Source organism: Electrophorus electricus, chromosome 3 (assembly GCF_041902795.1).
Source record: "Electrophorus electricus isolate QZ-2024a chromosome 3, ASM4190279v1, whole genome shotgun sequence".
In the NCBI taxonomy this organism is placed as follows: Eukaryota; Metazoa; Chordata; class Actinopteri; order Gymnotiformes; family Gymnotidae; genus Electrophorus; species Electrophorus electricus.
The window spans coordinates 31174497-31200388 of record NC_137499.1 but is presented as its reverse complement, the minus strand read 5'-3'; the positions used below and the strand labels follow the sequence as shown (position 1 = coordinate 31200388).

Sequence of the window (25892 nt, the reverse complement as noted above, 5' to 3'; positions counted from 1 at the left end):
GTTCAGTGATGTTCAAGCTTTTATAGAATTTATCAAATTCATAATAGCAATAAAAGCAGTAGTGGAGCACTTTACCATCATACACCTTTTGTTGAAATTTTTATACTGTGATTATTAATGTATTTGTTGACTTTACATAAGTACAAGTTACTACAATAGTTCTTTAAGCCCAAAGTTTTGCCCTTTGACTGCTTAAATGCTTATATCCACATTAAGGGTGATTTAGCAGTACTCGTGTACTGTGGCCACAAGCCAGTTATTTATTTGATTGAGATGTTAATTGAAAGGTCCTTGAGATTAAACAGCTTTGTCTTGAAAAACTAGGGAATAGATTTTTTTTTTTTTATGGATGAGTGATGACTCAGGCAATTTACAGTGCTCTCTGTCCATCTATGTCACATTTCCCACATTTCCAAGAAAATTTGAACACAAAGAGCGAAACATGGGATCAGGTAGGTTGACTTCCTCCAGCACTGCAGCTATTTACATCACTGGTGTTAAGAGCAAAGTGGCCCAGTAGCCAATTTAGGACATGTGCTTAATCCTTTGTTTATACATGCATGTCTATGTCCCTTTGTTAGTCTATAAATCAACAGAAATAACCAGATGATATCACACATTCCCCCGGGTCTGCTTAGACAGTCCTCCCCTAGACTCCTATTGTAGAATTTTAACATGAAGTTACAACCCACCTACAATTATGACAGCATTCACATAGCCAGCTATGAGTTAATACAATTGCTTAAACAAATTCCATTCCCTTTTTGTAGGGAGTGCTCACTCCTGGTTCTAGATGCATTCACAGTGGATTGAGGGGGCTCAAAACAGGCATGGGGTATTTGTTACTTGCTCTTCAGCTCCCCACCTGTTAAAAGAGGGGTCAGGCAGCCATCCGGAGCTCTGGGACTAAACAAGATGCCAATAGAATATGGAGAAGTGTAGGCAGAGTAAAGAAACTGAGAAAAGAAAGAAGAGGATAGGCAGAGAGAGGGAGAGGTAAAGGGGAGCATGTGTGAGGTAGCACACAGGGCCTGATTGAATCCAGTCCCATAGTGCTGACTCCCGGTCAATGGGCTGGGTCAGGGAACTAGCACAGCTTTTACCAAACATGGTCACATACTGTATCACACAGTCTCAATGAAAATCTGCTGTGCCAAACACACACACATATACTAAATACTACACGTCATAGGCCTACTGGTATTTGTGCAGTCAGAGGTGTTCAGTAAATCTGCTCTATGACATTGTGTATGCGTCATACTGCTCTTCATAGCTGGTATGGTATGCACTCTATCCTACGGTTTTTGTAATGTTAATTTGCTTTTAAATCTCATATATCAAGATCTCCTTAGAGCTATTCCTCTTTATAAGCACAGAGCAAAAACCTTACCTTTTAAGCATCTTGTGAGTGTGATGTTTATCATAGTATTGTTTATGTGTGTGACAGTACATGGATAAAAATTAATTTGACTTCTAGATAGTTTACTCAAATAGGTACTTAATATTTTTACAGATTTGTTATAGTGTACCACTGTACCTGAGAGGTCCACAACTCCCCAAATTATATTTTATTTATCATACCAGATTTGTTTATTAAGCCAGATTGCAGATTGGCTCTATAAAGATGGCCATTGTTGCCACATTAACAGATCCTACAGTATTCAAGTTGAATTCATTCCCAGACCTGAAAATCTGCATTCCAGACCTTGGAAACACTATATTGACTTTCCAATCATTTTGATTGGAACTACTGTGAAATGGAGTAGACCCATAGTTTACAAAAAAGAGGTTGGCTGTTACTGGGCTGTTTTGGAGTCATTGGTAGTGTTAGATCTAACACATTTGTTTGTGCCAGTTTACCAGTCTGTAATGAGTGGGCATTATCACCTACTGTAGGCACAGAAAACTGCAGCCTTGGGAGTTGATGCTCTGAACCCAGCTCACTGAATTCCTCTCTGCTTTGTAGATTGCGGGAGCCTTCTACCATAAATAGCCAGGCAGGCTAGTCAGGGAGAGAGGAGAGAAGGGAGGAGGGGAATTCTCTGGAAAGGCCCTTGAGGTGCAGCCACAACATTTCTCAGTTTCTCACTGAGAAAGTGACTTTTTCCTCCTCATCCTTTCTCTTCTTCCATGACATCCATACTCTGTCAGACTTCTCTGATCCCTGGCTACTGTGGTGCTAACATGAGGAACTGTGGCTCAAAGCAAGCTTCCTAGCAATCCCTGCAAAATCCACAACACTGGTGTAAAATGAGGTTTCTTCAAAATAAGCAGGCTTAGAATTTTTTCATTTGAACTAAGAAAATTGTTTCCTCTTCATCTTTTTTCTAATCTGTCTGTATTAATGTGTCATGTTTGTGACACTGATGTCTGACATTCTCGGCAATATGCTGAGTAGAACAGCAGGTGGAAAATATAACTGACAAATGAAAAAAAAAAGATGGATTAAATGGAAGTTACTAAAAGGTGACTGATTAAATAATATTGTTATGCTCGATTTACTTTACCCTTTCTAAAAATGGCAGTTCAAATGATACTAGATTAGCCTGAGTTTATTTGAATTCATGAAAATATCCATGTTAAATTAACTTTCAGAAAGTGTATTCCTACAGAGGAACTGGTTCAAGTAATGGTTACTTTTAGGCTCACCACTGTTGGGTCTATGACAGACTAACTGTATTTGTGTTATATCTCAATAAAGCCAAATCCATTTAAAACCTCCACACTGGATTCTATGAACTGAGAGGTTCACAGTCTGACTATAGCTTTCTGTCTCACTTGCCTCCTGAAACAGGCAAATATCCAGCCTCAGTCATGACCAAATAAAGTGTCCAAATTCCTACCCAGCTTCATCTTGGTTCTTAGTATGTTTACAAGAGCCAGAGATTGAGCTGCTCTCCAGCTGAAGCTCTTGCTTACTCTGTGCTACTGTATCAGCCTGTCAAAAAGCTAAAGACTGCCTGGACTGCTTACTTAATGCAATGTGAATGCTCTGTGTCTTATTCAGCTTTCATACATACACAACAGCAGTTAAGGTCAGCAGGTCTATAGGGCTTTGTACTCTGTTATGCAGACAAATGTGCATTTGGCTTTTATGTTAAAGTTGAGTCTAACCACACATTTGAATCTTTGCTCTCAATCAAATTATATACTGTATATGCAGACTCAGCAAGAACAAAGAGTAGTTGTGAAAAGAAGGGAAATAAAGAAACATTAGTCCCAGACAGTAATCAGACCAGCACACTTGGATGTCATGCTGGATTTTTAGTATGAAACATGAACACAAAAAATACTCATTAATCACTTTATTAGAAACACCTACCTTGTACTTTATACAAATACATTTACAGCCCTGTAACTTGTCAGTCCCCCTCTACCTGATTCATTAAGGGTCTGTTTATGGCCACATGATCTCTGATCATTGTTTACATTATATTATTTAGGTGGTGGTACTTTTTTCAACACGGCCACATTTCCTGAAAGCATGATAATGTTAATAGTAACATTATTAGTGACAAATGAAAGATGAAGAGAGAGTGTGTTGATACAGTATAATACTTGCTCTACCATTTACTGAAGATCTTTGTTTTACAGTGCTTTTGGGAAACCCAGCCCACAGCAGTAACTCTAGGAAGTGGAAGTGGTAATTTAATGGTTATTAATATATAGCCAATAGCTGTCATATAATCAGACATTGACCATTCATAAAGTAAGAATAGTGGTGAACATGAACTGTATATGACCAAAGAATGACTATAGTGTCTAATGGAACCCCTATAGGTGTAAGTAGAAGGTAGGTGACATTAAATGATCAGTAAGTGTATTCTAGTGAGTGTGTTTATGAGTACATGACCCCCTTAAACATTCTACCATGTTCAACAAACACACAGAAGATGAGTCACTTCTAAATAGAATTACTTAATGGAAATCTTTCATGCACAGAGGAAGTGCTCAGCGATAACGCCTGCAATAGAAGCAAGCCATTACAACAAAGACCACAAGACCCTATGAATCTGTATATTTTCCAGTTCCCAAACGTCCCTGGGAGATACAGACGGCCAGCCTATGGTTGGAGCTCTCTATGAGTGTATTGATGTGAGGTTGCAGGGGCATACTGATGGTTTAGCAAATGGCCAGCTTCTCACAGAAGAGCTGTGGATCGCCCCCAGTGTACTGAAGGGTGCAAACTGAACCGTCTCATCCAGTAAGCTAGCATTTTGCATCATTATAAGAGGCATGGCACTAAGAACACACAAGTTTGACATGAAAGCCCTTTCTTAGTGGTGCAGGTATGACACAGGTGGCAGGAAACCTTTACATATGGCAGCAATGTCTCCAGTAAAACATCTCTTCTCGATGAAAGCAGGTTGGGTTACTCAAGGCCTATACCCAGTCAAAGTCTTGTTTCAGGTTGAAAAATATTTCATCTGATCCACTTATGATCTCTCACCACTACCATGAAAGTTTAAAGAACAAATTTGTGAGCCACTCACCAAAAAAATCAATGGCGTTTTTGGTAAAGCGTCCCATTTATTACAGTTAGATAGATATCAGGAATTGTCATCCAAGTAATATTTGATCAATACTATTTTTTAACACAATATATTACAATAATATTGTTTGACTTGAGATCATCCTGTCTAAAAACATTCTATAATCAGCAGTTGGTAAACTTATGTAATTCTTTATTTATCTCTAAGATGCTGAGATCAGAATCTGATGCTTGAAGGTTTTTATAGTGTGAACAAATCTCTGTATGGGTCACATACATTTTAATCTCATTTCTAGCTCACATGCAGTGACAACAGTGACTCCTTTTCACATTTCTGTGGTTATTTAATTTTCTAGAACAGGAGTACCCAACTCCTGGAAATAATGAATGTATATTGTGTTTTTACATTTTTAAGGAGACATTTTTGAGGTCACACTGTTGTATTAATAATTCTCATGTTATATTAATCATCATCCCATTTATAATAAAGATTCCACAGCTGTCATTGTCATAAAGATTTATTTTTAAGAAACCTGATAGTTTTATGAAACCTGACTGACAAACTATTTTCTGCAATTAAAACTCTGAGCTGGTCAGAGGTTATTCCAGAAAGGCCTTGTGCCTATGAAATTTGGCTTTTAATAACGCCTTTGTAAATGTTTATGCAGTATATCAAAATCTAACAGATCCAAATGCACAGCAGTACCACATCCTCTCCCATAAAACTCATTGTCATGTCCTCTGACATGTGTTCACAGTAACATCTGTTTTCTAGTGGTGTATATGAAAGACCACTCTACACCAAAGTTTTAGCACTATATTCGTTTTAGGCACACTAATCACTCTGGGACCCTACACTCAACCCCAGTGTTAGCAGTGATCTTTGGGAGTCTCATATAAAACACTATTCTTTGACAAGGTTTGGGAAATGGTTCATTTATCTGTCTTTAGTCAAAATGTTTATTATTTCCAGTATTTTAGGCATACAATTTGAGACACAGGTCTAATATAAATGTTTCTCAATATCAGTGATATTTCAAAGATATGGTCAAGATGTATAAAGTTTTATAAATATGTTTTATGTTTGTCATTGAGCAATGATTCACAGTGATACTGAATTAAGAGGAAAGTTGAAAGGCAAGTCATTTTAAACAATGGAAAACAAATTAACCACAAACAACTGTGAATAGAACTTTCTACTCAAAGAAACAGATTTATAAAATCTGAGTAATTTTAATAATAGATTCATGATTGAATAATACCATTTAGTTCTCGGGTAAAGTTCAGCAATTGTCAGCAGTAGCCTAGTTAGTTCTAAAATATATGGATGAATCAGCTACAGTGAACTGGACACCTCTAATCGCAGCGGACCGAAGTGCAGCTCGGTGGAGCTTGGTAAAAGAGGAGAACCAGCTCGCCCTTTGGCACTGACGTCAGCTGTGACAAAGTTCAGACCAATCAGCTGTCGAACCAAGGGGTTTATTTTTTTGTAGAGGGATTCTTATCGTGCTGGGATTGACGGTCATGGAATACTCCATGGATGCCGTTTCTTTTTTTAAAAACGTTGTACAATGTAGAATGTTCCACTTTGCAAGTGACCCAGATTAAACTGTCATATATTATAGAAAATTCAAGTAACAACATTTTTCAAAATTAATTTGTAATAATGTTTCTTTTCATGCTTAAATCTGCTTCATTCGAAACCTGCAAGACATTACGTTACTATCTTTAGTCAAGCGCGTATCTGCGAAATAATTAATCATCTGGGACAGACATGGAATTTTAACATATCTAAAATATCTGCAGTCTCCCACCTTCCCCAAAGATCGCTGTGATCCGTACAGTAAATAATATATAAGCGTATTTAAATCGGTCAAAGCAGGAGCATCCGTTAATTCTATTCAAGGTGGAAAAAGTGACAGCGACTGGGTTTAATACCATGCTGTTGACATCACCCTGATGAAGACGTAACGTGGGGATTGGATGTTGGCCCTGGCCAATCACCGCGCACTACGGACACGCGCAGATGGGAAGAGTTTAAAAAAGATTGGGAAAAGTATTACGATGTGCTGCGAACTTTCTAATATAGAGATAACGGAATAGGATATAAAACAACGAAATACGCCGATATCAGCACCGGAGTCAACATTTACAACCGATAACTACTGGAGAATTCTATTCTTCAAACTGTTAGCTAAGTTCCTGTTTACGCATTTTCCATAATTTAGATCGACTTTGACAAAATACAATGGCACAACACTTCAGAAGCGGTCCAGCGTTCGGGCTTTCTGCTGAGGTGAAAAGCAAGGTAGGCAAATATTCAGAGACTGCTTAGAAATACGTAGAGAAAACGCATCGGTCGGGGTGCAAAGCAGCACGTGCGCCCATGCACTGGTTTTAAATGGCTTTGACGGACCAAATTATAAGGCCAAACACTGACGTCAAAACAGATTGTTTTCAGATAGGCCTAGTTTATACTGAGCCTTCGTAAAAAGAATAAAAAGTGTTTCGTAGCCCTGTGCTTGTCCGTGCATGCGTGGCCATTTATTTTTCGATGTGTTGAAGTGCTGCATGTATCGTCATAACTAAACGTGATCATTAACATATTTTAAACTGACTGGTTTACCTCCCTGAAATTTGTTTTCGTGTCTGTGCGTGAGAGAGAGAGGGAGAGAGACAGACAGAATGATTATGGGCTGTTTTCTGTGTGCAGCTTGTACAGTTGTCCCATGCCTTGTCAATCTAAGATGTTTCCTTAGAATGTCATATAGAACGACAAACTCAAAGCATGTCCACACTGATTACTTGACCTGTCAGAAGGCGGTGACCTGGCAATTTCAAGTATCCTCAAATAAGACAAACCTGTTGTCTACATTGACATGTGGGATTTCACAGGTTTGTGTGTGACTGTCAGACAGTCAAAGACTTTTTTAAAAAAGTTCTGACAGTGTTCAGTAACTCAGCTCTGTCATTAAAGACAGGTTCCAGACCAGCTTCGTGTATTCACAGTAAGACATTGTTTCCATTAGGTCTATGCATGAATCCATTCTAATGAATCCATTCTCTTTTTTACATTCCGTAGATAAGCATCAACCAGGCAGTTAACATTTTCTATACAGCTAGCTTGTGAACATGCCAACTTATTTACTAGTCAATATTATTTCCCCTGTGTATCCTACAATCACTCCACATGTCCGAAAATGCTTCAGGTCTTCCAACCAATGACAGTAAGTGATATAGTGGATGTGGTGTGCATCTGTGTTGCTGGGTTGCTGTGTCCAGTGACCGCCTTGTGACTTTCTGGTTTCCATATAAGGAAGAGCCAAGCTCTTGCTATATCTGAAGGAGAAAGTGGTTTATTGTAAACAGTTTGGGATGAGGCGGAACGCCACAGGACATTCTACCATAAGAGAGGAGAGATGAACTGCTACCAGGAAACCTTCACCCTACTCTTAATATGAGGGAATCAGAAATCAGATTTCCATCTGATGAAAGCCAAAGTGTGATTTTATTGTTATTATTTTTTGCATTATTTTTCCATAAGTTAAAGAAAAGTCAGTAGTTGTTACAGGGCTTCCCTGTAGCATCATTTTGGTAAACTCTCCTTAGGTTAAATGCTCTTGTTTATCATGTAATAATTTGTAAAGTAAAGGGGGAGGAAATGGATAGACCTGCACAAAGCTAATGAATACATTACAGGTAGTTGTAGTGGAAACGGAATGTGGAAAGCCTGCTTTCCAGCTGGTTTGTACAGTATCACTGTTTCAGATAACCCGTGTGGATCTTGCCACTATTTAGTAAAGGAGAGATCAAGGCAGAGGAGAGAAGGCAGTGTTAATTGCATTCCTCATGTCCAGAGTAAGGGGGGGGGGGGGGGACGGGACAAAAAAACCCAACAACAACAGATGGCGGCCTGAGCAGAATTCCTTGGCTGGACGGCTGACGGCTGTCCGTCTTGGCATCCTTCCGTTGGACGTGGTTAGCATGTGCTTTACAAAGGACCGACCAGAGAGAGATGAGTAGAGATGGATGCACACGGAGAAGGACAGACAAAGAGATATAGCAGACACATGTGAGATGATGGATGGACAGCTGTAGAGAGAGAGAGAAAGAAAGAGAGAGAGATTTCTCCCAAGTTTGGTCTGCTGGCATGGAAGCCTGCAAGCCCCTTCTGCTTTGAAATCAGTGTTATTGTTGGCACTCATTCATCCCCCTCCCATCCCTTACGCGCTCTCGCTTGTGTTGTGAGACAAACGTTTCAGACGGGGCGAAAGAAAGATCCTTCCTCTTCCAATACTTCATATTTCTGCTGATGAGACAAAACAATATATGACTTAAGTGAAAATGGAAGTTTAGCATGCACCATTGTCCCTAAGATAATTTCATGTTACTTCTGCTCATCCTTACTCCAGCCCCTCAGCCCACCTTGGGGCATTGTTTCAAGAAACCTGCTTCTAGAAGGACAAAAATATCATTTATGGAGTTAATAAATGGCTGAGGGTGCAAATTTTGGTTTAAGCTATGGTTATGCATGATTGTGTGCTGGGCTTCATATTTAACATTTTTTGGACATGCATTATTGCTGGAATATGCATTATTTCAGCAAAGAAATGTTGGATGAATGAATGTTCTTTTAATGAGAACTAGAGAATTGCAAAGTAATGTGGGATTTAATATTTGTCCTGGTTAAGATGATGTTAATGACTATGATGACGATGATAGAAATGATTGTCTCTCACCGACCTTTTATTGCTGGTATAATTTGTATGATGAACATCCTTGATCTCACACCAAAACACGTTCAGAGGTTGTTGTTTTTTTGTATTTTGTATTTGTGGATTTGTACCTATTGCACCTAAAGTAATTAATGCAGTTATTAGCAGTCACTATTTCTACCATCACTTCATCTAATTCTAAGACAGTAACCCAGGATTTTTGACAGTAGCTTACCTCCTATCAATCATGACTGTATTAATGTAGGTTTGCTAATGGTGTATTTGGTGGCCTCTGACCCCCAGCTGGCCCAGAAATATGATCCACACAAGGAGGAGGAGCTCCGGCTTTGGATCCAGGATGTGACTGGCCGCAAGGTTCCAGACAGCTTCATGGAAGGCCTTAAAGATGGCGTTATCCTCTGCGAGTGAGTAATGGCATCAAATGTTCTTTCTGACTATGCCCCCGCTGTCATATGACAACTACCAATTAGGGAAAGTTCAGGCTAACACATGCTTCCCCTGCTACATGTGTAGTCAAACATCACATCTTTTCGAGCTGCTGCCCATGCTGCGACACAGAGTAGCTGAACACACTCCAAGAAGAGCGCTCACTGCCCTCATTTGCAAGCACAAGCAGACTTTTTTTGTCCCATCAGTCACAGTGATCATGGGTGTCCCCGTGATCACTGTGACTAATGGGACAAAAAAAGTATCAGTTTTGCTCCCTTCGATCCCTGGCCACAGGTGGCTGGGGCATCACTGGGGCTCAAATCTGCAAACTCACCATGATGGAGAATGGTTGCCTTTTTGACTAAATGTAACAACCAGTATGCAACACTCTTAGTCCTTATTTGAACACATGTACAAGTATATGTTTCAGCACTTGAACTAGTGTCATTCTTTATTCTCTATCTTTTTGTTAACCAGACTCATCAACACCCTCCAGCCCGGCTCTGTGAAAAAAATCAACAACTCTACTCAAAACTGGCATCAGGTGAACATCCGTTTCTGTTAATGGCATACATCACAGCATATGCTTTTTCTAAAAATCTTAAGATGTCTTGGAAGGTGTTCCACTGCTGTCCTCCATGGTCGCTGAAAGCCCTGTCCGCTAGCCTGACTTTTCTACATAATCCAGGCTAAAAGCCAGCAGCACACCACGCTGCATGTTTCAAGTGCCATAAAACTATGTAACACAGACACTGGGTTAAAGCTGCATCAGAGGCTGCTTCCCCACTGAAACCACACCAAAGTGATAAGTACACAACTACATGATCAAATCAGGTAAGTCTAACATTGGTTACTTTAAGTTGACAGCAGCTTTATAAATGAAGTCAGGTCTGTTCCTAGGAGTCAGGAGTGTTCTGGGTTAATGGAATTACATGCTTCTCACAAACAAGGCAAAGTGTTCAGTATGGTTAAATGATCATGGGCTCTGCAAAGATACTATATATGCCCCATATGCATCAGTTCACTTCTTTTGCAATGTCAATGTGGCACTTTTCACAATTTCTCATTGGTAGCAGAAACAAGTAAAAGCTCTTTAAGAATCACATGTGTACCAGTATAAACACTTGCTTGTTATCTTAGGACTTTTTGTGTAGATTGCCACTGACTTGAAATTTTAATGCAGAAGGCCATCATGACTGCATCTTTACAGCATCTAAGCTGGCATTCTGTTTAATCTTACAGTGAACTGTACAAACCATCTGCCACTGTAGTTTGACAGAAACTAGCAGAATAACTGTCCTGGTGCTAATGTATGACAAAGTCAGCATGGGTCACTATACAATGTGCCAGTTCAGTAGCAGGTCATTTAGATTCGCATGAGCAACGTGCAAGCAGCTGTTTATGATCCATGGCGAGGTGGAACTAAATGACACTAAGCCCACAGTATGGACTTGCTGCACTCTCTCCAGTAACTTGCACTAGAGAGGAAGAAAAATCACATCCATGTTTTTGCCAAGCTGTCATTTACACAAGGATGACAGAAGGCCTGTTTTGTTGTACTTGAGAATAATGCATTGCTGCTGGGATACAAGACACCTGTGGAGGTTTTTATGTTGGCTGTTTAAAAATAATGTGCCCACACAAAGATTAAGTACACAACTGGTCGAAAGAACACATGCTTAAAGATTTGTTTATAACTGTACATGCTATAAATTGCAAAGACATGTCTAAAGTTGTCTATTAATAAGCAAATTGCACTGAGGATATTTTTATATGAAAATGTTTGTTGTATATAAAGACTGGAATTTTTTTAAGGATTTAGAAACAGTTTTTGTTTTTATGTAGGTTTTTTCTGTAAATACTTAAATGAACTAGAATGTAAAATGTTAGTTAGTTATGTTTAAAAAAAAAAAAAAAAAAAAAAAAAAAAAAAAGGTTCAGATTTTTATCCAGTGAAGACTGGTTTAAAGTATTGACCATAACATGTGCTCTGTGGTTCCTTCCTCCCTGAAGTATCCTGGACACTGGTCATTAATTCCAGATTTGAACAGAACGTGCGGTGGCACAGACCTCATCTTGTAAATGAACACAATACATGCATGTTTACAGATGGCCGTGTTTCCGTTTCCCGAATCATAAACTACAATGTAAATTGCTTCTTTCCTCACAGCTGGAGAACATTGGTAATTTTGTACGTGCCATTCAAGAGTATGGCCTAAAGCCGCATGACATCTTTGAGGCAAACGACCTGTTTGAGAACGTCAACCACACTCAGGTTCAGAGCACTCTGATTGCCCTGGCTGGGATGGTAAGTGCTGCATGCCTGGCTGAGCATGCCTAATTTGGCCTCCTTGCAGAGTCCATCTATATGCACACCTGTTTGCTAAGAGCTGTCAAACATGTGAAGTACCACCCACTGTTAATCTGAAACATTTGTCCTGGTGTCTCCAAGACCAGATGATCTGAATTGGAACCTGCAGTCCCTTGTTCTGCAGGCTCTGGTGTGGGGAATAAACTAAATAATGAATGGCAGCCCATATGTAGCTCCAGAGCACTCCGATGTAGTTCCGGAGCTCTGGAGAATTCCGATGTAGCTCTGGAATACTCTGGAGCACTCTGGTGTAGTTCTGGAGCGCTGCAGAATTCTGCTGTAGCTCCGGAGCATGCCGGAGCTACAGTAGTTGTCGAGCTCTGGAGAATTTCGATGTAAAATGCATTACACATGACCACCAGCTTATATTTCATCAAAACACATCTCCCATTTTTCTGGAGCTCACTAAGCTGATAATCTTTTTGACAGTCTGGTGACTAATTATGGCATTACTTTTTGTACAGTATGGCAATGACTACTTAAAAGCTCTTTGATAACATGTTTGGACATGCACAAGGTAGACAGAATTATGGAAACGCCAGGTAAAAAATTATTTTCTGAAACTGACTAAATTTAGTTAAAACTAGTATGTGATTTGTTCTTATTGATTTTGATACTAATTACAGTGGATTCCTGCTATGAAAAAAGACAAACTGGTCCAATCAACCAAAGCTTAGAATTACTGTGATTATATATTGCCTTGGTAGTGCTGATGTCAGCCAACGTACAGACAATGATATGCTAACCCTATAATCCTGCTGTTTACTGTGTGCAGGCTAAATCCAAAGGCATCTCCAGTAAATATGATGTTGGGGTGAAGTATGCAGAGAAACAGCAGCGCAGGTTTGCCCCGGAAAAGATGAAGGAGGGCCGTAATGTGATTGGTCTGCAGGTCAGCCTGTGGGTGTGGGTGTGGGTGTCTTTGCTTCTGTTTACTATTTTATAAAGCTTTTACAACATATTAAAAGCTTCACTTCATCTGAAAATATGCAGTCATGGCATGTTGTTAGTTTTATAATTGTATTACTGATGGATTTCAGAAATATGCTTTTAAGCATGTTTATATGCTTGCTCCAAGAATACAAGCATATACTGCAAGTATATATCTAGCTTTTGCTTTCTCATTTGCATACTTGCAGATGGGTACCAATAAGTTTGCCAGTCAGAAGGGTATGACATCATATGGTACACGGCGTCATCTCTATGATCCTAAGGCTGGCATGGAGAATCCTGTGGACCAATCAACAATTAGTCTGCAGATGGGAACCAACAAAGGAGCCAGTCAGGTGCTTGGTGTTTTCTGTTGTGTTTATTTTATATCTTACTGTAACTGTTGCCTCTTGTTGGGTATTGTTACTAGTGAGTTTTTCTAATGGCATCTGTGACCATTATAAAGGGTTTTCTATGCATTTGTATTGCAGTGTGTTCATTTAAACAATAAATAAGATGAAAGTGTGCTAGAATTATGTACAAATAAATGTTGCAATCATTCCAGGAAACCGGATATTTTGGTTAATTACTGGTATGTGCACACTAACATCTCCGGTCGCTGTCCACTTGTTCCTTAGGCTGGCATGACCGCTCCGGGCACCAAGCGGCAAATCTTCGACAAGAAGCTAGACATGGAGAGCTGTGACACATCCACAGTCTCACTACAAATGGGTACCAACAAAGTGGCATCGCAGTCCGGCATGACCGTCTATGGTCTTCCGCGTCAGGTCTACGACAAGAAGTACTGCACCTACCCTGAAGACTATATGGACAACGGCCAGGATATGCGGGAGATGGACGGATACCAGTACTCTGACTAGGACGCATGGACCACTGCCCCACACCCTGCTTTTATCTTTGTTTGTTTTTTATCCACCTACTTTTTTTTTTTGTATTTTAAACGTTATTCCGCAAGACTACCCAAACTGTTGACTAATGTCACAGCCATTAGCCAACACTCAAAAGTAGGTCTACAATGGCTGATCAGTTTTGAGAAATTTAAGAGGAATTTTTGCAGTTAATTATTGTTTGTTTTTTAAATTATTTTTCTGCCACTGGCTGTTCCTGCTTTTCACTCAATAGTTGTTTTTTTTCCCTGTCCTGGGTGTAGCAGCCTGCTGTCACCTCATTTGCATGACATTCCGGTTTTCGCAGAGGGACTAAACTGTGCTTCAAAAATTACAGTGCAAAAACAAATATGGAATTGTAAATGCAATATATATATATATATATATATATAACTTAGCTTGGTTTGGTTTAAGAGGAAATAGTAGCTGCCAAAAGCACTATTGCTGCACTTGATCTCACAGCTCTGGCACTGAACTCTGGCTAGGAGAAAGAGAAAAGTACCATAAGGATGCTATGCTACTAACCCACCACGTCACTGGAACTGCAGGAGTAGAGGGATGTTCACTAACAGCTGACTAACAATGGTGGCTTTTTTTTTGTTTTGTTTTTTTGATAAAAAGTCTTACTGTGAAGTCCTATTCCAGTTGGACACAAACTCAGACCTGCCCTGACATTTTCAGTGCAATTCTTCAAAGCAAGCTTGCTCTTCCTTCTTTTAGTGTCTGAGGGTGGCTCATTGATGAATAACAGCCATGAGGCTTTTGTCAAGTGAAAAATCTAAAGGTGTGGAACATTACCAGGGGAATGTATGCTGCTTCAGTATTGCATGGCTTTTGGAGGTGCAAAGGTCAGGGTTGTTTTCATTACAGCTATTTATTGCCAAAATCCCACTCTGTGCCTTGTAGAACAAATTTCTCTTATCTCTTTACCTACAGTAATATGCATAACATGGTAGTGATTAACAAGAACAACAAGATCTGTTTGACTTGTGTATTTAAAAGAACCCAATATGGGTTAGAGAGAATGAGACTGAAATATGCTTCCAATTTTACTACAGACAAGCGGATTGGCCCTTTTTAGAGGGGAGAATGGCACTTGGGCAGACATCATAAATGAAAGACCAGATGCACATAAGCCATGTAATTGCTAACTACTTTGGCCCATTACAGTTAAATCCTATCCAAAGAGAAAAGGTGGTAAAATTCTTACATGAAGCTAGAGAAGAGTTTTGCTGCATTTACGTTAACTTGGAATTCACAAATCCACTCTTAAAAGGCAAGTAGCAAAAGAGCTCAATGATTAGAGCCTAAATATATGCACCAACAGCAGCAAGATCTGATTGTTTTATGACTATGGCTCAGAGATTGTAATTACTATGAAGAATACTAAGAAGGAAACCTTTAAGGAAAAGCCATTTGAAAACTGTCATGGAACAGTAAGAACTATTTTGAGGTTCTGGTCCTGAAGTCACCATGCCATCTGATGGGAAGTAGCACTGACTACAGAAACCATCTTGTGTGATATCCATCCATACATAAAACAATGAAAGGCACCATTTGTTTTCATTTTAAATGAGCAGGACAAATGCTAGTACTCAGAAGTAATTTTAAAAAACTGTTTTTTTGCTCAGTCATTGTGTATTCCAGAGTGCCATCTAGTGGTCCTTACTTATCTAATACAACAAAGTTCAGTGATGGTGTCATTGTCAACTGATATGTGTCTTTATGAGATTTATTATATACTTCCCTTCCCATGACATAGCTGGCACAGTACCTTATTTTAAAGCAAAATATTCTACCAAAGTATGCTTATATCAAGCAACCTATAAGCATAACATGTTATGCCTAAGAACATGAAAGTAGCCACATATTTCCCTTCATATTTAAGTAAATATGTGAACACTTCCAAACTAAGATTCAGAGACTCTTGACCAATAGAAAGTGAGAATTACTTCGTGATTTAAATGTTTAGCTACTGTGCGCTTAACTCAACGCTTCAGCAGAATATTATTTGAGTACTCTTTATTTATGTGGCTTACCATCAACAGCTGGGCAAGTGAAAGATCATTAAACTACACCATTTTCAAATCAGTGCCTGTTTCATTTTTCCCCCATAAGAGTGCAACATTAATGTTCAAGAAGGACCTGAACATACTACAGTACAGATCCTTCAATCTATTGAATACACACATTCCCCATTTTCTGGAAAGGATTACACAGAGAACAGTTAATCTGTTTTTTTTTTTAAATAAAAAAAATTTCCACTGCATGAAATCTCTATTCTTCATTCCTTTCTACGGCAAGATTTCATTAAATCAATGTTTGCAACAAGGATATGCATAAAAGATGTATGATGAACCAGTCATTACTCATATAGATCTTCATTTATCAAGCAAAAATAAAAACAAACAAAGTTCCTGCATGTATACTCAAGTGGTTACCAAACTAGCATTATGAAAACAACTCCTCATTGTTTAATAAACACTACATTTTATTTGTTTATTCACATTCTGTAACAATTTAAAAAAAAAGAAACAAGGTGGTTAAGTATAGTCTGAAAGATATCCCATATTTTTGTTTTATTATGGGACTACTTGATGTCCAAGATGTTACTGTTAGGTGAAGCATATCAGAACAGAAAAATGCATCTTAGCTCTGGGGCCCTTTTAGTCTTTAATGACCCATGATCCCATGAGAAAGCTACTGATTGGCTGCTTCACAAGCATCTATCCAATCACTGTACACATCCACTGGTTCTGAGAGATCTGGTAAGGTGGTAAAGGAAGAATGAAACTATCATAGTGCTATAATAAAATGGCTCTTCACAAAAATATGTACTGCTTTAAATTAAGTAAATCCATGATCAATATGCTTCAATGGGGATTAAAAAGGATACAGGTAATTGGGGTCTGGAACTCCTCCAAGCATACACTGCAAGATATTATTCCCGTGTTTCGACTTCGTTCCCTAAAAATAAAGATTATCAAACAATTTGTTGTTGTAGACCGTTCACTCATTAAATGTAATTATTTGATCATAAACAAAAACAATTGTTGTGAAGCATTCAACTACTGCTTAGGTTTCTTACATTTTAACGTCACATGATTTTTCGTGGTTACAGAAGGGACACGTAAACTGGGTGTCCAAGTTTCCAGTCATTTTTTTCTTAGGAGGAGGCTTGCGCTTCGACTTTCTGCGAGCCATCTGCACCAACGAGATATCTTACGTTAACTAAACCTGGGGAGAAATGCACACATCAGCATCCAGCTACTAGCGAACGAACATTCACGTACAATTTGTTTAGCGTTACCTAACTGTATTACCATTACATAGTACCCACTACACTTTTATTCACTCAAAGTTCCGATCTGCGCGCAAAATCCATTATAAGCGAAAATACTGACTAAACTCGACTAACTAGCTAGCTCGGTTAGCCAAATTAACCTATAACAGCTAGCAATAAGTATTTAGCTAGATTAGCTAATACGCAAACTACAATGCAAATTCTTGTTCCCCCATGTAAGCTAACGCTGATAGCGAAATTAGTCATTTAGGACACACCAAACGCTTTAAGATAGCCAGCTGCTAGCTAACTAGCTACTTAGCAAACAGCTGCAATGCTAGCTTGCGAAAAGGAGCCCGAGATAACCTTAGTTAGCCATCTAGCAAAGCAACCTGCTAACAACGTGTGCAATCAAATCACTCAAATGTGAACAAAAATATTTCTTACCGCTAAGCAATTAATCAAATAGTACTCCACAACCAGAAAACCACAACACTGCCCTAATGCATAAACAAGCCCACCAACTTCCGGGAAAATGTCTTCTTTGTCTTAAAAACCATGCCTGGGAGATTTGAGCGCTATACGTTGCCATCTGTTGTCCAACAGCGTGAATTGCAAAGAGTCATGAATTTCAAAGAAACGGAGGGCAACTTTGAATAATTTGTTTAAAAACACTTTCGTAACAAGGAAAACCTTTGAACTTATGCTCTGTAGATATCTACAAAGCCAGAATGAAATATCTTGCAGAATTTTATTTTACAAAAATGATGTGCAGGATGCAGTTTATTTCCGCCTATAACAGAAAAGGTATACAGTCACACATTGGTTTAAAGTCATATGGTAAGAAAAATGTGCACACAGATTGTCTTCATTTTTATCGGTAACTGATGAGGAGAAACAGAATAGACTACTTTAACATTTTTAAAAACTAATTGTTTATTAAAGAATCCAAAAATGCTCTTATAAAGAGTGACTTACAAAAATGCTTTGTTATCTAATGTACATACATGGCCAGTCTTTGTAGTGGGAAACAAAGCCAGAAGATACATGTCATACATCATCTACAAGTACGTGTATGTTAGGGGGCAGGTTGGAGGGGAGGGAAAATAAAATTATTAAAAACAATTTAAAAATAAAGGTGAGAACCAGTAAGCATGTAGTACCCATTTAAATATTTATGCAGCATTCTTGCAATAAATGCTTGTAAAGTAATTAAAATACCTGATGGTTATGTCCACTGCCCCTTTGCCTTTGTTGGTCTCATTTGTTGGCAAATCTCAGCCAGGCAGCAAAAGCCTCTGGTCCATTTTCATTCCATGACCTAGTAAGATACAGTGTCTTATAGCCACTTAATATTTATAGCATTTAACCAATATTCTCTTGATTGAATGTCTTACTTCTTTCTGCTACTGGTTTTACTCAAAGAATCAATGGTCTAAAATATACATTTTAATGCAACAACAAAAATCTTGTTGCATACATTTGTTGTTTAGCTTAGTACCTTCACTTGAAGTTCAGTCCCTTTCCTCAGTCTCTCTATCAGGATGAGTGGTCTGCTTAGATCCACTCTCTAAAATAAATGGTAAATGTTCTAAATATACTTAAATTAATCTCATATTGGCTATAATAAACCCAAATTAATATTAAGGGTCTGATTATACAAGATGCAAAAGGACTCATACCGTCACAAGTGAAATGAGTGCCTTTACTCGAACAGAAAATAAGCAAAACAAGTTAGACATAATATACACTATATTGCCAAAAGCATTTGGTCGTCTGCCTTTGCACACATGAATTTGAGTGGCATCCCAATCTTAATCCAGAGGGTTTAATCCTTTCCTGCTATAAACAGCTTCAACTCTTCTGGGAAGGCTTTCCACAAGGTTTAGGAGTGTGTTTATGGGAATTTTTGACCATTCTTCCAGAAGCACATTTGTGAAGTCAGACACTGATTTTGGATGAGAAGGCCTGGCTCACAGTCTCCGCTCCAATTAATCCCAAAAAGGTGCTCTATCGGGATGAGGTCAGAACTGTGTGCAGGCCAGTCAAGTTCTTCCACACCAAACTCACTCATCCATGTTTTTATGGACCTTGTTTTGTGCACTGGTGTGCAGTCAAGTTGGAACAGGAAAGGGCCATCCCCAAATTGTTCCCAAAAAGTTGGGAGCATGAACTTGTCCAAAATCTCATTACATTGAAGAATTAAACGTTCCTTTCACTGGAACTAAGGGGCCCAAGTCCAACTCCTGAAAAACAACCCCACACCATAATCCCCCCTCCACCAAACTTTACACTTGGCACAATGCAGTCAGACAAGTACTGTTCTCCTGGCAACCGCCAAACCCAAACTCGCCCATCAGGTTGCCAGATGGAGAAGGACAATTCGCCAGAGAGAACACATCTCCACTGCTCTAGAGTCCAGTTGCAGCATGTATTACACCACTGCATCTGACGCTTTGCATTACGCTTGGTGATGTAAGGCTTGGATGCAGCTGCTCGGCCATGGAAACCCATTCCATGAAGCTCTCTGCACACTGTTCTTGAGCTAATCTGAAGGCCACATGAAGTTTGGAGGTCTGTAGTGACCGACTCTGCAGAAAGTTGGTGACCTCCATGTGCCTCAGCATCCACTGACCCTGCTCTGTCATTTTACGTGGCCTACCATTTTACCTGGTGTACCACTTCATGGCCGAGTCACTCTCGTTTCCAATCGCTTCCACCTTGTTATAATACCACTAAAAGTTGACTGTGGAATATTTAGTAGAGAGGACATTTCATGGCTGGACTTGTCAAACAGGTAACACCCTATCACGGAATTCACTGAGCTCCTGTGAGCAACCCATTCTTTCAAAAATGTGTGTAGAAGCGGTCTGTACGCTTAGGAGCTTGGTTTTATACACCTGTGGCCATGGAAGTGATTGGAACGCCTGTATTCAATTAATGATGGGTCAGTGGATACTTTTGGCAATATAGTTTAAAGGTTGTAAAATTGGGATACGCAAAATCCTGAACTCATTGTATTCGCTATCCATGTTTCTTCCGTTCAATTAATATTTTGATGTAATAGAAGAACAGCTAGGTTTTCATATTTCCTGATTTCACCATCACAGAGCACGGGACAGGTTTTAGTTATTCCAGTCTATGATTGGATATTTTTTTATTCGAATAGAAGAGTATGATTTGCTGGTATGACATAAGGGGTGTGTCTAAACGAGAAGAGGCGTTAAGAGTGGAGAAATGTCCGGTTTCCAAAACGCCAAATTCGAAGCTTAAACCTCTAATTGAGACCAAGTTCTAAGTAATTAAAACAGGTATGTGATTTTGATCAATTTACCTTTTGATTTTTCACTTTTATAAATTCAATAAAGCAAGCGGTATGGATTAAGTAGCCTGATAGGGTAGTAGTCTTTGGCTTTATAACGTTTGACATTGCATGGAACAGTCGATAAAGTTAAGATATTTGAAATGTTAATTTGAAACGATAGGTTAAATTGGATAGTTTATACTAGCTAGGTTAGCTACCTCTTTCGAGGTTTCTAGCGTACCACATTGACTGCACCGTAGTTAGCTGTTTTGAACGTTAGCACTTTTAATATTGCTTGTATGGCGGTGAACTCCGTTCATACGGACATACCCGCAAGGATATCTTGCATTTTAACAGGGGGCGAGGACTTGTTTTTTTTGTTGTTGTTTTTTTATCAACCCCAAACAGCAAACTTATTTTTTGCTCAATGACTTCTGCAGTTCACTTGGAGTAAAGAAAACGTATCGATATGTAAAGGCGAAAAAAACGCAGTGTTGCCCGCAGGCCTACATCTGAACTGTAGTTTGGGGCTGCAGTTAATATTCAAGCTTTTTGCAACTGGTTAGCTAGATGACGCAAGGAGACACAAAGTATGAAGCTCAGCACTCGAACTGTATATGTAGGTGTTGTAGTTCCCGCAATCCAAATTCCTTTTTTTCCCCGAATTCTTCTTTCCTTTAAGCCAAATTCCCGTGTAGCCCATGTTGGGCTATGAACGTGCTGATAAACATTTTAGGAAAGTAGTATACACGTTTTTTTTTTTTTTTTTTTTTTTGTTTTTTTTTAAAGACTGGATCTGTAATGGCTTTCCAAAAAATACCGATAACGTAATATATCGAAGAATATTCTGGTCAGTGTATCTCTTAGGAATTTGCCATGGTCTCTGAGGGGGATCCAACAGAGCTGGTGAAGGTGCTTCATCTGTTGGTGATCGCATTCTCTTGGGGGATGCAGGTGTGGGTGTCCTTCATCGCAGGTAACATGCTGTATTTCTCTGTGGGACTTTCCATAGCAGTGTCTCACACAAAAGGCCATTTGGAATAATACTATGACTGCTCCCACTCTCCACACTCTTCAGGCTTTGTGCTGGTGTCCCAGGTAACTTTGCACACGTTTGGCCTGGTGCAGAGTAAGCTCTTTCCTGTGTATTTTTACTGTCTGCTGGGGAGTAACACAGTCAGTCTGGCTATATATGCAGTGTACCATCCCAGGGAGCTGCTGGACTGGCATGAGACAGTGCAGGTGAGCTCAAATTTGATGCTTGCTGTAAAGTGCATGTGTGCAAGATGCTGAATGTGGCTCGATCTGCTTTGCAGGATTTCATATAAAGTGGTATATTGGGTTACTTTAATTATGTAAAGGATCTTGTAATCAAGGTAACGTGCCACTGTTCATCAGTATAAAGATTAACAGTAACATACGTCATTCATTATTGACTTTTTTTTTTACATTTGCATAACAGCATGTCTGTTTCAATTGTACTGAAGCAAAACTTTTTAAAATGCCATCTCGAACGAACCCACCTCCCTTGCACCCACCCACTATTCCACATGCTCACACATACACGGTCACATACGGCTGTGCACTTCCTCCGCAGATGGCCCTGTACTTCACAGCCGTTATCATGGCGGGCTTAAACGCACAGTGGTTTGGGCCGGCCGTCACCGAGAACATGCTGGTGATGAGGCAGATCGAGAAGGAGCATGGCCTGGGTGAGGAGGTCGGCTTTGCCACAAACAGGGAGCGCTACACCAGCCTCCGTGAGCAGGACCCCAAATACAAGACCCACAGGAGCAGCTTCTACCGTTACCATGGCCTGTCAAATCTGAGCAACCTCGTTGGTTTCTCCTGCACCACCATCAACCTTATCTACCTGGCCCTCCATCTGGCCTCCATATGAGAACAGGAAAACACAAATGACTCCTGAATGTTCTGGGACAGCCGTGTGAAACTCAGGTTCTGGGGACCACAGCCCCAAACGTTTAGTGTTTATCTTGCTCTAATACTCCTGATTCTTAATCTAAATTGGGTTGAATTTGAGGTGGTAATGTAAGAAAATATAAAACCCAGAGCTCTGCTCTCCAGGACTGGTGTTTCACACCATTGTAGGAAATGTTTTATTTTTTTCTGTTCTCATTTTCTTGCATTCAGTAATGTGTCCTTTGGAAAATGGAAATTACCATTATGGCTGTACACTGTGTTGGGGCTGCAGAGTTGCATCAGTGCAATCAAAGATGAAAGGTGAAACACAATCAGAAATGATCCAGCAGCCTAAATAGTAGCTAAACTAATAAGTGTACGCATCATAATGCTTAGATTGATCAACATTATTATTTTGGCCCAATTCTGTTCTTGTACATGTTTTTGAATGGTAGATCTCTTCAGATAACATGGTTAAGATGAAGCAAAGATTCAGAAGTTCATGTTCATGTTATATTGGCTCTCTGAAACAGTGACTTAAGTGCCTGTAATTCCCAGGAAGCCTTACTGCAGATTATTTAGCATTAACGTGAAAATTTATGGTTAATGTGGTGTTCATTAATCATTGCAGTAATGGCCTTTGCAGTACTGATATTTTGGCAGAAGTGATGCAAATGACATTTCTAACATTGTTTGCAGGGGGGCTATGAACATTCTGATCATTCTCAGCATTACAGATTCAGTTTTTTGAGGGTTGGTTGAAGCATGGAGTTTACATGATGGAAGAAATATAAATAATTTTATGAAAATAATGCAGGCCTCTCTCTGCAGGTTAACCACTGTTCTTTTAATATATTGCAGCCTCTATTGCAGATGCAATATCTAGCAGTGTAATTGCAACATGGTATTTTTCTATACATCAAGCCCTAATTACTTCAATAAAGCCTAGTTTAATATGCATGCTGCAAATGTAAAATTTTAGTTTGTCTAAGACTAGTCGCAAAATCAAGGAACAGCTATGAAATTGGTCAGTAGTCACAAGTTAATTGTTTTGAGAAAACAGCATGTTAACTATTTTATAACAAACACTTTGTAACTGTTATTTTTAAACTAACTTTTCTTATAATGGAAAAACGTCATTCATAGAAAAATTATATATATTGTAAGTACATCCTTACAATAGATTTTTTTTTATGAATACAAAATATTAAATGGCTGGTGATGTTAAATTGTGCCTTGTGGTGTTTCAAGACATCAGAGCAGTGTTTTTTGTTTTTTTAAATGCAGTTGTTAGCTTATGCATATGTATATATTTTACTATGTTAAGGTGGCCATGGCTTTAGAGTAGTATAATACTGGCTGTGGGGTGTAAAAAAGCTAAATTATTTTTATCATCACAGTTACGTGATGTGCTGTGTACCCTGGTAGGTGATGCATGTAAAATAAATAAATAATTAAAAGCCCTGTAAAAGCAAACATGAACTTGGACCTCACAATGCACTTGTCATCAGTAAGCACAGTTTCAAAAGCTAAAAGCACTTGAAGGCAAATAGGTATTGCAGATATTTTCACACAGTTTCATGACACATCCCCATGGTGATTAATCTATATTCAGTAATCATAAACTTCATGAACTGAGTATGAATGGAAAACTAAATTCAAAGTTCTATATCTGTGGTACAATATCCTTTAATGAGATTTCCAGTACTAGCCTGTGATTGATGTTTACACAGAGCAAGGCAAGCTTGGGAGCCAAGTCCTAATGAACTGCCACTTGCCCTGGCAAGTATACACAACCACCTGTGTCAGCCCTCATATCAGGTTTGATGTCACAAAGGCTGATGGATGTCATCAGCTGAACAAATAGAGAGCTCTAGACTGTGATATTAAACGTACATTAATGTACATCATGTACATCATTACATTAAATTGAATATAAATTTAGAACAAAAGAATAGTGACCTTGACACCTGGCTTCTCACGTGGTTTGTAATAGGGGATAGAGATATGTTGGTGCTTTCATAGAACAAAGACTCAATCTTTTTAAAACTAAAAAAATCTTGTGCTTTGTATACATTATTTTGTATATAAACAAAAAGAATTCTGTATTTGTATGAACAACACTGGGACCACTTTAACTATATGGACAAGTAATGAAGATACCTGTGCACCTTTTTTGACCTTCAGTTCATTTCAAAGCAGAAGATTAATTGATTCTATGCAGACTGTGTCAATGAACCAATGAGATCACTTGTCACAACCATGGTAGGAGTAATTGTACTGTAGCCAGTTCTATAGCCAGACTGAAAATCACTCAAAAAAGGTTTTAGCAATTCAAAACTGCTTTATCTGCAAGTTTACCTGAAATTCAACAATCTTAGACAAGATTGAAAGGTTGGGTACTGGATGATAGTTATTTAACTTTGAAGAATCTGCCTTTAAATAAGGAGAAAAAAGCTGCTTTCCAAATTTTCTGTATGGAATTAGACAGAAGACTCAAGTTGAAAATATGAGTAATAGGTCCAACAACAATATCTGCAGACATCTTTAGAAGATACGGGTCCAGATTGTCAGGGCCTGCAGACTTTTTGTGATAAATATCTTTCAGAGCCTTATAGACAGATTTGAGCAACTGTAACAGGTTTAAAATCAAACAAATCCAGGTTTTCATCAGTTGATGGAGTCGCATAACATTGGACAGAAGTATTTACATTTAGGCTGTCTAGTACAGACCCAGTACAAATAAAACGCTTATTAAACTCCCTGATCAGGGCAGCATTATCTTCTATTCGTCTGAGCCATCTACAGTATGCTCTGGGAGACTTAAGGCAACATGTGTACCTAATAAATATTTGTTTGGAAATTTTTAAAGGATTATTTAAATTCTCTGTGACTAACTTAAGTCTGAATTGATTTTTCTAATCATTGATGTACATTTGTTCCTCCTCTAAACATAGTCTAATCAGCAGAGGAATCTGAAGATCTAGCTTGGGCCCAAGATTTATTTCTTGAATGATTGAATTGTCAGAGACTGTTTGAAAACCAGGGATTATTTCTTCCACAGATTCTATACTTCTTAATGGGAACATGTTTATTTGAAATAGACAAAAAAAAATTGAGTGAAAATATTTTTGATTCAATATTCAGATGGTGATTCAATGTCTGGAATCAAAATAACTGTTAAGATCACTGGAAAATAGGACCTGCTAATAATATCAGGTTGCGTGTGGTGGTGAGACCTTATACAAAAATAGATAGGCAGAAGACATAATTGCATAAGAGAATACAGTGTGTGTGTGTTGGGGGGTTGCTTTCTAAATCTAGCAGTTAACTGCTAGATTTAGAAAGCAGCCCCACCACTAGTGGAGATGCAGGTAGAGGCTATATCAACAGGTGGAGAAGGAGAGAGTCTGTTGTGCTCTCATCTCCACCCCAGATGAACGGCGAGACAAACCCTACGTGGGGAAGATAGCACAGAGAGTGGGGTGCGGGGTTTGGCTAAAGGAACACACGAAAAAG

General features: G+C 38.9%; 3 protein-coding genes across 5 annotated transcripts; 2 read left to right on the top strand and 1 right to left on the bottom strand.

Moving 5' to 3' along the window:
- Positions 1–6530: 6530 nt before the first annotated feature.
- Positions 6531–16110, top strand: cnn1b (calponin 1, basic, smooth muscle, b). Its single transcript, XM_027006617.3, has 7 exons — positions 6531–6800; positions 9511–9632; positions 10135–10201; positions 11828–11965; positions 12804–12920; positions 13168–13314; positions 13597–16110. Exons 1-7 carry the CDS (start codon positions 6741–6743, stop codon positions 13837–13839), a joined length of 894 nt encoding a protein of 297 aa, XP_026862418.1. The 5' UTR covers positions 6531–6740; the 3' UTR covers positions 13840–16110.
- Positions 16111–16336: 226 nt separating this feature from the next.
- On the bottom strand, positions 16337–17724 carry elof1 (elongation factor 1). Of its 2 annotated transcripts, none has more exons than XM_027006519.3 (4): positions 17597–17724; positions 16955–17103; positions 16763–16833; positions 16337–16631 (listed from the first exon to the last, which is right to left on the bottom strand). In XM_027006519.3, the coding sequence occupies exons 2-4, from the start codon at positions 17068–17070 to the stop codon at positions 16567–16569; spliced, it is 252 nt and encodes an 83-aa protein (XP_026862320.1). In that variant the 5' UTR covers positions 17071–17103; positions 17597–17724; the 3' UTR covers positions 16337–16566. The 2 variants fall into 2 exon arrangements, with proteins under 2 accessions (XP_026862320.1, XP_026862321.1); XM_027006520.3 differs by having other exon boundaries at positions 16955–17070; positions 17597–17707.
- Positions 17725–20346: 2622 nt separating this feature from the next.
- tmem205 (transmembrane protein 205) lies at positions 20347–23602 on the top strand. Of its 2 annotated transcripts, none has more exons than XM_027006526.3 (4): positions 20347–20460; positions 21309–21429; positions 21532–21695; positions 22051–23602. In XM_027006526.3, the coding sequence occupies exons 2-4, from the start codon at positions 21330–21332 to the stop codon at positions 22351–22353; spliced, it is 567 nt and encodes a 188-aa protein (XP_026862327.2). In that variant the 5' UTR covers positions 20347–20460; positions 21309–21329; the 3' UTR covers positions 22354–23602. The 2 variants fall into 2 exon arrangements, with proteins under 2 accessions (XP_026862327.2, XP_026862328.2); XM_027006527.3 differs by having other exon boundaries at positions 20360–20460; positions 21321–21429.
- Positions 23603–25892: the final 2290 nt, after the last annotated feature.

Bases quoted from the DNA above. Each gene is read 5' to 3' on its own strand.
- elof1 (XM_027006519.3), bottom strand. From the start codon at position 17,070: ATGGCTCGCAGAAAGTCGAAGCGCAAGCCTCCTCCTAAGAAAAAAATG. The intron at 16,834-16,954 runs GTAAGAAACCTA...CTTTATTTTTAG, and splicing joins AAATCATGTGACGTTAAAAT to GGAACGAAGTCGAAACACGG. The intron at 16,632-16,762 runs GTATCCTTTTTA...CCACCTTACCAG, and splicing joins GTTCCAGACCCCAATTACCT to ATCTCTCAGAACCAGTGGAT.
- cnn1b (XM_027006617.3), top strand. From the start codon at position 6,741: ATGGCACAACACTTCAGAAGCGGTCCAGCGTTCGGGCTTTCTGCTGAG. The intron at 6,801-9,510 runs GTAGGCAAATAT...TCTGACCCCCAG, and splicing joins CTGCTGAGGTGAAAAGCAAG to CTGGCCCAGAAATATGATCC. The intron at 9,633-10,134 runs GTGAGTAATGGC...TTTGTTAACCAG, and splicing joins GATGGCGTTATCCTCTGCGA to ACTCATCAACACCCTCCAGC.
- tmem205 (XM_027006526.3), top strand. From the start codon at position 21,330: ATGGTCTCTGAGGGGGATCCAACAGAGCTGGTGAAGGTGCTTCATCTG. The intron at 21,430-21,531 runs GTAACATGCTGT...CACACTCTTCAG, and splicing joins GTGGGTGTCCTTCATCGCAG to GCTTTGTGCTGGTGTCCCAG. The intron at 21,696-22,050 runs GTGAGCTCAAAT...CTTCCTCCGCAG, and splicing joins ACTGGCATGAGACAGTGCAG to ATGGCCCTGTACTTCACAGC.